Below are 12511 nucleotides of genomic sequence, written 5' to 3' on the forward strand. Positions count from 1 at the left end.
GTGTATATACTTCAGGTGAGAAAGCTGTGAGGATCAACCTTTGCGACTTGATTAGCTTCCCACTAAGGCAAACACTGGTAATCCCAGTGACTTCACATGGAAGCTGGTCTAGCTCCTAGCTGGCTGTGGTATTTTTATACAGAAGAGGCAACATATTTTCCTTTGAGACACGTGCTTTTAATTTAGAAAAGTGATTCACAGCTGCAGTCCAAGGATCTCCTTTGGCACATGACCCTGTATAATTTGCCCTCTTACTCAAATTCTCAAATTCAAGAGCAGGACTGCTGCTTTAGCCAAATGTTTGACTCCTGTTTGGGAATGACAGAAAACAGAAAAGGGAATGCAGAGGCAACACAGCTGGTAGTGCATCACGTGCTGACAGAGCAGAACAGTCCTAGCTGGGACTCTGGGCTAGCAGGGTTCACATATGATTTCCAGGTGCCTGGCGTATGGCTTATCTTGCCCTGCAGTTAGCCTGCTAGTTCTTCAGCATGCAGTTTTCCCTTCACAATCTGTTTAGTATTCTTACCTCTAATTTGTGCAGTAATGAAGATGAACATACACAATACTTCACTACATTATGGAAACAGGAGAATATACTCCATTCTTCAACATCTGACCGTGCTGGAGGCTAAAGGCAGGGTGCTTACACTTGACATTGAAACTACAATGTTTGCTAACTGTTGTTTGTGCAACTGTCTTACACATTGCTGTGCAATTCCAAAGCCTGCTCTCATACAGAGTGGAAGAATTTATCTAGACTGCACTGATGTGACAAAAAAAACCCTAAAACCCAACAACACAGTTATGCTGCAGCATCTGGACAGTGCCAGAATGACCAAGTGTTGAGATCAAAAACAAACCCAGAAAGTTTTGGTGATTTTCTAGACCACGAATTTCTAGGATTTGTTGGTGGAAGAGAGATACAAAGAGGTATTACAAATCTATGATTAACCTTGTAAGATAACACATTTACCTTTGTGGAAGCTTTTAAAAAACCCTAAGAAGATCAATTACACCTACATGGCCTGCAGATCACGTAATCTGCAAAGCCTGGCAGCTCATGTATGTAATTTTATGATAAACGCCCCTCCTATCTAAAGTCCCATCTCGTGACATTACAAATCCTCTTGTGACCCATCACAAGGCGAGGAGATGAAGTCACTCACAATATAAACAACTGAAAGAGGTTTTGGGTTTTGATAATTCACCCCAAGGCAGTCCAGTAGTCTAACCTAAGACAACCAAGCAGACCATTTGAGCCCTAGCCAGCACTGAAAATTTCTGATGTGCTTTCAATCCTTGGCTCCAGCCTGCAGACTGAACCTGAACAACTGTGTCAGCCACGTCTAAAGGAAGCTCTCTAACACAATGTTGGAAGAAAAAGCCCTGCAGTACTGTATGCTTCCCAACACGTACACTAGCCAGTCTCTGACCTACTTACCTGAGAAGCCTGTCAGCAGGGTTACTGAACAAGAAAAACTGCTTCAGAGTTTCTGCCAGGTATTTTGTGACTTGCAAGTGCTAATTTCCCTGTCCATTTTCAGAGCATAGTTTCATTCAGCCCGGGAATGGCTTCTCATTTGGTAACTATGGCTTTTTTAGCTTTTTTACAACAGTAGCATTGACACATTTTGGGAAGCAGCATGGTTGTGATATCAACACAAGGTACTGATAGTTATGTACCTGTATAAAAGTGGCTTTGTATAAAAAGCTGCAGATCCAAAAGGACTTGGGGATTGCAGCACCCAGAAAAAAAAAGCCAAGAGACACATTTATTCTGGATTCTGACTTGAAATCCCAGCAATCCAATACTAAAGTCAAGTATACACACTCTTTATGAGAACCAGTGCTGTGTTAAAGCTGTGTAAGCACTGATTAGATCATGGCCTTGCAACATCTGTAGCTACAGTTCCTCAAAGATGTCTTGGTTAAGTGTTTATGGCTGTGGTGGCGATACCTTTGTACTGCACACTGTATGCCACAAGTAGAGGAATATGAAAGGAACAACAGGTATTATTTTTACTCTTTGATGGACATTTAACAAAATTCACCACTACATCATATTTAAACTTTGTGTGAAAAGGTGGGCAGAATTTCTTGAAATGCTGACTGAACAGTAGGAAGATTTTTCTACTTTCAGACAAGCTCCCAAATGTTAGCAAACCTAAACGTAAGCTGTGCCTCCACATATAAAAGGGGAACTTGATCTTATTTTTGAAGATGTTCTGAATTCAGAAAAACAGCTAAACCCAATGTTTTTATCTAAAGAAAGTTACAAGCAACAGGATCAACTGTTTGGGAATGTCCACTACTGCAAGAAATCAAACCATTCCAAATACTCTAAGTAAAAATTCTACTGTACTGCATAAAACCCCCAGATTCTTAACACACTGCCCCACTCCATGACCTATAATAAACTCCATGTTTCCCAGCTCTAGCTGATGCAATGGATGCTGCATGGGTACTCCAATCCACTCTGCACTTTCAGCTCAGGGCAAGGGGCAGTGAACTTTGTAACAGAGCTAAGCATTGCCTTGATAAAAGGACACGGCTAGGGTACGCTTAATCAAATATACTTTCCAAAACAAAGAAATCAGGCTCATACATGTCTCTGTTTCTCCGGGCTTCCTCCTGCTCTTTGTGATGTCGCCTCCTCTGCCTGGCAGACACATTAGAAGAGGCTGAAGATGTTCCCGATTCAGAGTCCTCTGAACTCTGGCCGCCTGAGCCATGAACATCAAAGAGATGCTGCTCCACGGCTGAGCGGATTGTCTTCTCTAAATACCTGTCAAGCCGAAAAATAAGGTCAATTGAGCTCAAAGACTCTGTGGAGCTCCCTCTCTGCAACATTGAATAAAGCAAGGGTATCTGAGGATTCTGTTTTATTATGGCAAGGCAGAAAGATGTGTCCTGTGGCTGTGACACTGCAAAAAGCTAACCCAAAATCATCACTCTGATGTTGAGGTCCCTCAGAAGAGCTGAGCCTTCACAATTCATCTTGCTCTTTTTTAACTTTAGGCATGTTTGAACCTTCAGTAAATCAGACATTTTTCCTTACTGCATATGTAGACATTGGTGCCTAACTTTCACCCTCCACTTCAATAGTCCTTCCCCTGACAAAATTGTATTTGATACCCTGCCATGCTCACACCTGTCAGGTCTCTTGTGCAGTCCAAGCTTGGTAAGTCAATGGATCACTGAGGGAAGAGAACAGGAAAACAGTACCTCTATAGAAGCTCCTCATATACTTTAACTAGGTGACCAAGCATGGATTTGGTTCTTAGTTCATGCTCGTTCCACACTGTTCTTGTGCTACGAATGCATCCACAGTTGGCCATAACTTACTCTGGTGTGAGGTCACCATCATGCCCACTTGCAGTAAGAGTGTTTCCACTCAAGCCACAGTAAGGGACCCTCTGCAGTTGCATCAGTTAAAGATGTGAGACTACTTGAACTTTCAACACTATCAAATCTTCATTACAATACTGATATTTTCTTGTCATATTTCCTTCCTTCACAATAGGATTTTTTAAAGGGCAAAACCCAATTATTTTTTATTAATGAAAAGACCATTTGGAAACGTATTTATGTTCATCCCTGTTTCCTGCAATGTGTTAAGTAGTGTGCTGAAGAATGTGTTTTTCAATGATGCCTGTCCAAAGTCCATTCATAGCTTCTAGTGCTTTTTCCTTAATTAAAAAGTTAGTTGCAGAATTTGCTGGTTCATTTTCAACTGAGCAGCTGTGAGCATGGGAACCTGCACCTGGGCTTACTTCTGCATAGAATTTACAAAAGTTATTGCTAAGTTGCTAGAGCACTAAGTCTGTTGAGACTGCAGTTCCCAGAAAAGTCAAAAGATTTTAGTAACTGCAAAGCCCCACATGGTTTAACTAAGTAAGTATGGCTGAGTTTCACATATTTGAAGGATCAGTTCTGCAAACCCATCACTCACTGGGAATTTCCAGCTCTGGTAAGGCAGCCAACTCATTAGCTCTGCTACTCCAAGGCATGGTAGTGAGGTCAAGCCCTGTCCTCTGCTAGGATACAAAAAGGAGCAATCAAGAGCAGAAGGATGACACAGAGTGAATGGTTTGTTTACGTGTGCAAGTCTTGCCTAACCCAAACATTGTAAGCACACTGTGAGGGGAGAACCAAGAGCCTGAAAATTCTTCAGAAGAAGTGATTTATCATTGCAGATGTTTTGATTTGGGAAACACTGCCTTTATTTTGCTTGTCTAAGAACAACCCTTGAAGAGAAACCAAAGAAAAACTGGAGATACTTTAAAAAGCTCCACTATACAAAAAAAGTAGCTACAAAACTGTTAAAGAGACACTTACTCTCCTGTAGCAGGAATGTTACTACTGACTTGTGACATGTGGGTACTGTGTAAAAGAGAAAAAAAAACAAAAACAAAGAGAAAGTTAGATTTAATTATCACAATAAGGTCTTAAACCCCCTTGCTCTTTGCAGCACTCAGATTTAAAGCTCTGAGCCCTCTCAGCAACAGCCGCATGCATATAGCACAAGTTTTCCCGCTAAAGAATTTTCACTCGCGCAGTGACATGGCACATTTTGACAATGCCCACGTCCTCAAGAATTAATTTCCCTGTCATTCCCTTGCAGTAGGCCAAGGTCTAATAGGAAGTTAGACCTCAGCATCTTGCAGAACTTTTTGCTCTCTTTTGGGCTTTATGCTGCTGCAGGTTGTTTTAGCTCTGTCACAAAAGTTCCCGCCTTTTGAGGCCAACTTGAAAATGTATACTGTGAAAGGGGACTTGAGATTTAAGAATCTTTGAATATCAATGAGGACAAAAGCAAAATACAGGCTCTGCACAGTTCTCCTGCCACTCTGTCATTCATGTTCTTAGCTTTCCTTTTTTCTTTTCCAAAAAAGTATGCTCTCATTCCCTTTTCCCTCTGTTGGTTTTCAGGCTCAGGAAGAGCTGATGAGACTGTAGGTGTCGGTGCTTGCAGTTTAAATCCCTTCAAGTTGATGTGCCACCTTGCACAGCTGTGACTGCTTTCCTTCCTCTGCCAAGCTGAGTCCCACCCTGCCTCCTCTTCCTCCATGCTGGCTCAGCTCTGCAGATAAGGTGATGCTTTCTGCCTATTCATCCCTCCTGTGATCTTTGCTAAATACATTACAAGCCTAGGAGTTTCATCTCCACTCATCACCTTATCAGTACAGGAATTTGCAGTACGAGTGGCTGATATATCCCAGTAAACCTAGTTAATCTCTTCCCAGCATGAAGCTATTTTTTAAGATCTCACCTCTCATGGGAGACAGATTAGCAAGGAAGATTCTAGTGTGGTAGACAAAACCATGTTATGAGATACAATTCATGCACTGATGACTAGATGACCTTCGGAGGTCCCTTCCAAGCCAGACCATTCTATGATTTCACAGCCCAGAAGAGCAACCACACAGTGTATTCTGCAGGGCTTTTCAAACTTACTGGGTGGCAAAAGTCACTCTGCCACTGGATTTATGCTTCACTGAGCAGGTGACTGGAACCATGCCCAGAAGACCTCTCTTGGCATGCCCATCTGTGCAGGTAGCTGCCTTAGAAGGGCTGCTTTAGTCAGTAAATCATCTGGACAATGAGAACTCATGTTGTGCTTTGGTTAATTATTTTCTCCTCATGTCTGCTCCCTTTCACTAATACATATGGTCAATTATCTCCAAAGCTTGATTATTAAATTATGCAGCTGCTGCAGAGCATGTAACTTTTGACAGAAATTAAAGGTTCTCTTTGGGTGACAGTAAGTAAGTGGAAAGTTTCCCAGTGCTGGGGACTTTTACTTTCAGCTATGTAAAGCACCATAAACTTTTGAATTGGCTTCTTATAACCCCTCATACTTTTCCTTTTGTGAAGTCTGACCTCTAGCACTTCCCAGTGTTGTCAAACTTGTTTACTGAATTCTTTTGCTCACTTTCAGAGGTGCTGCATCAGCTCTGGATAATATCTTGCTTTGCATGCAAGGTAAACTCTTCCTGCATGGCCTCTTCGCCCATTCTGTTTCAACCTCATGTGTAAGAAGGTGATATTTTCATCTTTCAGTGCATTTCATCTCCCTTCCATGCCTAATTAATACTCTCCAGGCTTAAAAAATACACATCAGAGCGCATAATACCGGCACTGTTTGGTCTGGATGGATGTCACCTTGTGATAGCAGACAAATAACTGAGATGGAAATCAATACCTCTCCTGTTTTTTTTCATCCAAGGCACTATTGATTAAAATGTATTAGCATCCAGGTATTAAAAAGGCAAAGCAAAAACATCAACCAGTGTGAACTGACTTACTGGCATAGTATTTTCCCAGACTGGGTTGTGATTTAAGAAGTCAGTGAATTAATTCCTGACAATGCTTAATGGCCTGTAAGCTATAGTAGCAACCTGGAACTAAGGCTATTCATTGCTGAGATTTATTTACAATTAATCTCCTTTATTCTGAAGTGAAATTTTTCCCCCCCTTGTTTTGTTGTTGTTTGGTTTTGGTTGGTTTGTTTTTTTAAGCCAAGCACAACTGTAAGTAAGCCTCAATGAATTTGCCACTTCAGCAAAACAGAGGATGTTTAGATGGCTTTGACACTTAAGGTGGGAAATTTCTGAAGTCCTTCTGAATGTATTACTTGAGCCCATGACCTAGGAAATTCCTTTTTCACCAGTATTTATATAATCTAAACACTGTTCCCTCTCCACAACTGTTTCATGCTGTGACACGCAGTATCACAGATTTATGTGGGATCTCTTCTGAGAGCTACTTAATTTAACACAATCCCCAAAGAGAAGGATACATAAAATATGAACATAGCACATAAAATATGAAAACAGTGAATTTAAAAATAAAGATATGTGCTCTTAATTACTGGGATGTCCCATCACACAGAGGACATACTTTAAATGCTTTCTCAGCACCTTCACGCTTTCAGAAGCTGAGATCAAATAATCCTGTTAAATGTGGCACATCATATTTGACACTGCCTTCTCACCATATAGAAAACTAACCTCACTAAAAGCAATTGGCTTGTGTTCTTCAGGGTTCCTGCTGTTTCCTTGCACTGGGATCACTGCATGCTGGGTGCACACTGACACCTACTGCTTGGCACAGAGACGAGACTGAAGCGGATTCTTAGCCACTACCTGATTTGTAGCTCAGTGAATAAGGACGGGCTATCTGTACAGGTTGGTCTATACAGAAGGGAAGTACTCCTTGGGGGTCTCAGGCCTGCATCATGGATGGACACTGGGGGCAGGGCATCCAGCAGTATGGGGATTATGGGGATTATTTTCTACCAGTGCTGATGTGGTGCAGCACATTAATGTACATCACACAGTGTAATCATGACTTGTAAAAGGACCCAGTGCTCCTATGGGCCTCAGGAGCTCTTATGGCATGTCCCATCCAGCATGAGGTTCAATGTGGAAAGGCAGCCTAGCAAATTTCTGAGCAGGCTCAAAATCTAGAATAAGATTTTTCAGTTTCTTCAGAAAATTGACCTGAGGAAACAGTAAAAACATCCTACCCAATACACTACGGGCCAAGAATATAGGAATTCTATTATGCAATAGGAGTTGTCTCAAATAACTGTTGAAAGGAGAAAATAGTCAGCTGCAGTGAATACTGCCAGCAGGATATCTGTACTTCAAGAAGTACTAAACCAGGTGAAATTGTCCAGCGCCTTGCCCTACGCTGATGGGTATCTAATGCAACTTCTGGCACCGCTTGTGGTGTCAGCTCTCATACTAATTTCAGGCTAACATTCTGCACGTTAACAAGGAAGCTCCACACTACAAAGCTTTTGCCTTCCCCCCCGCCCCGTAATATCACTCTGGTTCATCTCAGAATGCACTCATGAGGAAATTCCTCTGAAACCATATATGTGGCTAAATCTAAGGCATACACCAGCATAAAGCATCACTGTAGATTCCCTGTCTTCTAAAAATTCATTGCACAAGTTGAATCTACCTGAGCTGTTCCCAGGTGCTGCTTCATTACCTGACACTGCACACTGTTTCTCAGTACTAATTACTCAGCACAGCTGGCATTCACAGTCTGATTACAGAATTATATAAGGAGCAGTGCCACACATTTTTTAACAATTTCAAGTCCCTCTACTGCAAGGTTTTGTTACAATAGACTTTGGAACACAAATGCCCTTCAGGCACAACTTCCTGGAGCAATCATTCACCTAGCAAGGTTTTCCTCTTTTAACATTGCAGAAATCTCTTTGCCTGGTATTAAGCACAGCTGAGTCAACAAATTGTCTTACTAAGGAGTACAGGGAGGGAGAGGATAACCCTGGTCAGCAGCAGGTGAGTGGATTCAAACCTCACAACTGATCCTCATCCTTGAAATGCTCAACAAAAGAGGACTCCAGCTGCAACATGTCTAAATTTTCTGCCCAAATTTATTCATAGCCTGTTTATACACATTTTCTTTTGCATCAGTTTTGTTACTTGAAGTGAACAATCTCTCCTCTCTGTCTAAAACTCAGAGGAAACACGTGTACTCCAGTTCCTCTCCTCACTCTCTTCTCCATCTTGTAAGTTAATCATCTTTACAAACCTAATGCCATTTGAACACAAGTTACTGAAGCTCTACTGACTGCTACAAGGGCATCCATACTTCCTCTAAGTATACCGAAAATCACACTCAGAATGGTTTGGGTTGGAAGACACCTTAAAGGTCATCCAGTTCCAATCTCCTTGCCATGGGCAGGGAAACCTCCTACTAGATCACTAGCAAATTAGTCAGACCTACTAGAGTACTTCATATATCCACTGTCATATGATTACTTCAAGGTGAATACTGATTCCATTCTTCCCTTCCATCCCCCACTAACAAGTGTGCCCATGTCCTTTTCTTCCTCAGCATTTCCAGTGGGAGGAAATCTCCCCACAGATTTGCATTTCTATCCCTGAGGTGTATGACTATTACCTATGCTATTATTCATCCTGTATCTTGTATTTAATGCTTATCTTTGTAGATCTATCTATCTATCTTAATCATCCTACATCTTATCGCACCTCACTGTCATGTATTTTCTCCAATCCATTCACTCCTCCTAAATTTTTGCTATCAGCCCAATTCAGGAGCAAGGTTCTATTTTATTTTGCCAGTGGCAAAACAAAAAATAGAAAATGACAGGAGCTCTGCTAGCAATCCTCCTTCTTTTCCTACTAGCAATCCCTCTAAGGATTCACCTCCCTACCCATCTCTAAGCTCTAAGTACTAAGGCTCACCTTCTCCGCACTGGCAGCATGATAGAACCTATTTTGCTGACATCAACTGGATTAGGTATGCTCCTTTTCTTCCCCTCTCTAGAAAGTGTTACAAAAACCCCAAAAAATTTGGTTGTACTGGTGTTGCCTCTCTTGACAAACCTTTGCTACATTTGACCTTGTTTACCACTTACTCTTGTACCATTAATGACTGCTTATTCCCTTACAGGACAGCAGTGGTGATTAATTCTACCCTTGGTCATCACTTCCCCAATGCCTAGAAAAAAATGCTAACAAATCCACACCCCCAACTCAGTGCCATTTTAAGAAACAGTGTATTGGTGGCATTCTGACAGTTCTGACTTAAAAGTTAACACCTTGAGCATTGCCTTATGGTTAGAAGTAGCATCCAGGGAGACATCTCCATTGCTAGCTGATATGGTGCAGCACTAGAATCATGTCTCTGGCTTGATCCTAGTGCAACTGGTATATATAGGGACACAATACTCCTTCAGTAAGGCAAAGGACAAGTACTATGCAGTGTCTGGAAGCTAGAGAACTCTTATTCCATAATTACATGCATGGAACTACTGTAAAAACGCAGCAGTGACTGCTCTCTGCTCTCATGATTCACTTGAAGGATTGCTGGAACAGTATTTCAAACTATGCAACTCTAACTGGTAGCAATACAAATAGATTTAACCATCAGACAGCTAAATCTGACAGTCCTCCCTTCCTTTTCCATGGTGCAAAATGCAATTCCTACATGTCATCTACAGCTCTGGAGCAACAATTAGAACATTCAAAGCTGCATGGAAAAAACTGGCTACCCACTCAAGTTCTCAGTTGTTGGAGCACTATGAAGTGCCTAGGCAGCACCAGCTCTCCTGCCAAATTAACTGCACTTGGCAACCAACCTCAGGAGTACACACTTCTGATGCGTGATAAATAGCAGCAAGACTAACAAGCTGTTGCATTATTTACAAGGAATCATGTCTCAGCAATGTTACAAAAGGCACAAGCTTGCAATAAAGCCTTATGTAGCAAGGTGCACTGCCCCTTCTCTGCTCCTACTAGCCTTTTCTTTACTTTCCAAACATGTTTATTCCTGACTTTTCCCTTCCTAATTGAAAGATATGTTCCCACAGAAAACATCCCTTCATTCCAATGGACACACTCATTTTTTGTTCCACATCCTAATATGCCCATAGCTCTACTTAAAATTTGCAAACCTGCACCCCCTCTCTCAGAAATGTCCTTGCTTTCACATCAGTTTCCTCAGGTGCTCTCCTATCTCCCCATTTCCTTAGCAATCTCAGTAAGGTCAGCTGAAGAGAATCTCCTTCCTGGATCATTTTTCCATGATCCAGGGAAGAGCTTAGAAGGACAGTTCTGAGCAGTAAGACAGATGGAAATGTAATGAAAGACTACAATCATTTAAATGTCACATTGAGTCAGAAAGTGAAAGAAAGAGGGATACTACTGTAATCAGAAAGACAAGATAGAGATTTAAACTGGGGAAAACATGTGTCAGGGAACGTATGCAGCTGTAAAATAATCTCCCAAAGGAAAAGGCAAAACCTCCTCAGATAGTTTCAAGTTTTTGAAGCATAGGCCAGGCAACATCTGCACAAAGACTGCAGGAAGAGAAGACCATGCAACCAGGCTAGTTGATGAGCAACTGTTCTACTGACTGACCCACATTTCTGCACACTTTTAATGGAAGTCTCCATATTAAGAATATGCATGAAATGCACACCTGTAGTTCACATTAGAAAAAAGACAACAAACAAATAAGCTCCAAAGATAAACAGGATATATGCAAGAGAATCATCACATTTAATAAATCACTGTAAGAATTTAAAATATCACTGCTCTCAGAGAACACCACAGGGATTTCTTTGTATTTGTTTAAACTCTGCAGAGATCAAAGAACCCAATTATAATATCTGGCCCTTTCTCCACTGCAGCCCTTTTCTATTAGTTGCCCTGGCTCCTGTTCTTCCACTAAGTATAAATGAAAGCACTGGAAATGAGCCTGCAAGTGAAACAAGCAGAGCAAACTTTCACTGATGTCAACAGAATTAGGCCACTTTTACAAGCAGTGACTTTGCCCTCCAGTTGGCTAAACAAGAAACTCAATTTGTTCAAATGCAGTGTGAGCACCATTCCCTCCAGGCAGGCACACTGGGGACCCAGACACTGCTGCTTTTCTGGACTGCTGCAGAGAAACAGCTGCTGTATGGGCTGCTAACTCACCATCTGGTTCCTCAGCGCTTTCTGTGCAGCACATGCTGCCAGTTCCTCAAAGCTTGTGGCAAGAATCTCTCCTGTGCCCACAGATTCTAAGATACCCGTGATGAGCATCTAAGCTACATAATGAACTGAAGAAAAGAGGAAACAAATATCCATCTTCTAATTAAGAATTTACAAGACTGGCACTAAAACCTGAGCCTGCTCTCTAAATACAAAACATCTGCAACAACTTGTATCTCCAAAGACTCATTCATCCCACCAGTGGAGCAAGAGTTATGAACTTAACATTAATCTTCAGTTTGATTACACTCTGTTTTGCATTTCTGGCATCATTTCTCACATTTAATTCCAATGGCAAGTCAATCCCACATAGAAAAATAAAACAATTGAGTAAATACCTCACATAGAAGGGTGACATAGGTCGCTCATCTTCTTGGGAGCTAAAAACAAAACAGAGATTTTACAGTTAGTATACAGCGTGCTCTTGCATTTGCAGTTCAAGATACTCACTCTTAAAAAGCAGACATAACAAATAATGCACCTGTTACAGAAGTGACATGACCTCTTTGTCCTCCTCTTGTACTCATGGAAGAAAGTTTTAAGTTACATGCCTTAAAACCTAAGAATCCAACTCATTTCTCACTGTCCGTAAATGTGGTGCAACAGATCTGCTATAGCCAGAAGTCACTCTGGCTCTGCAGCAGTGCAACTACTCCCATAGCAATAATAAAGCATTTTACCACCAAAACCACCAGAGCCTTTTGCTGTCTGCTGTTGCAGAACTAAACAATCTACCTATTAAAATAAAATTTAAGAAAAAAACCCAAACAAGTTTATCTTGAGAGACTAAAGAAACAGGCATGTGTATATGCATGGGGCTAGGAATTCCCCAGGTTTATTACACCATCATGAAGCTGATTTGACGATACCGAAATCTCCCTAAACTTGAGATCAGAGGCTACCATCAGCTGGTGTGGAGCTACCCTGACAAAATAGTGCTTCAGGGGTCAACTGACCTGGTC

General features: G+C 41.5%; 1 protein-coding gene across 4 annotated transcripts in view; it reads right to left on the reverse strand.

Annotated features, from left to right (window-relative positions):
• Positions 1-12511, reverse strand: part of FAM13A (family with sequence similarity 13 member A) — a 123484-nt gene that overhangs the window by 35261 nt on the left and 75712 nt on the right. For 3 of the 4 annotated variants that reach the window (XM_068137344.1, XM_068137343.1, XM_068137346.1), the window contains 3 exons: positions 11888-11929; positions 4342-4386; positions 2609-2788 (listed from right to left, as the gene is read on the reverse strand). In XM_068137344.1, the coding sequence (XP_067993445.1) occupies positions 2609-2788; positions 4342-4386; positions 11888-11929 (267 nt within the window). The remainder of the gene's footprint in view (positions 1-2608; positions 2789-4341; positions 4387-11887; positions 11930-12511) is intronic. The other variant, XM_068137345.1, reaches the window with a different exon arrangement.

This window comes from Melanerpes formicivorus, unplaced genomic scaffold (assembly GCF_026170545.1).
Source record: "Melanerpes formicivorus ecotype bairdi unplaced genomic scaffold, bMelFor1.0.p_v2 SCAF_4, whole genome shotgun sequence".
Lineage (NCBI taxonomy): Eukaryota > Metazoa > Chordata > Aves > Piciformes > Picidae > Melanerpes > Melanerpes formicivorus.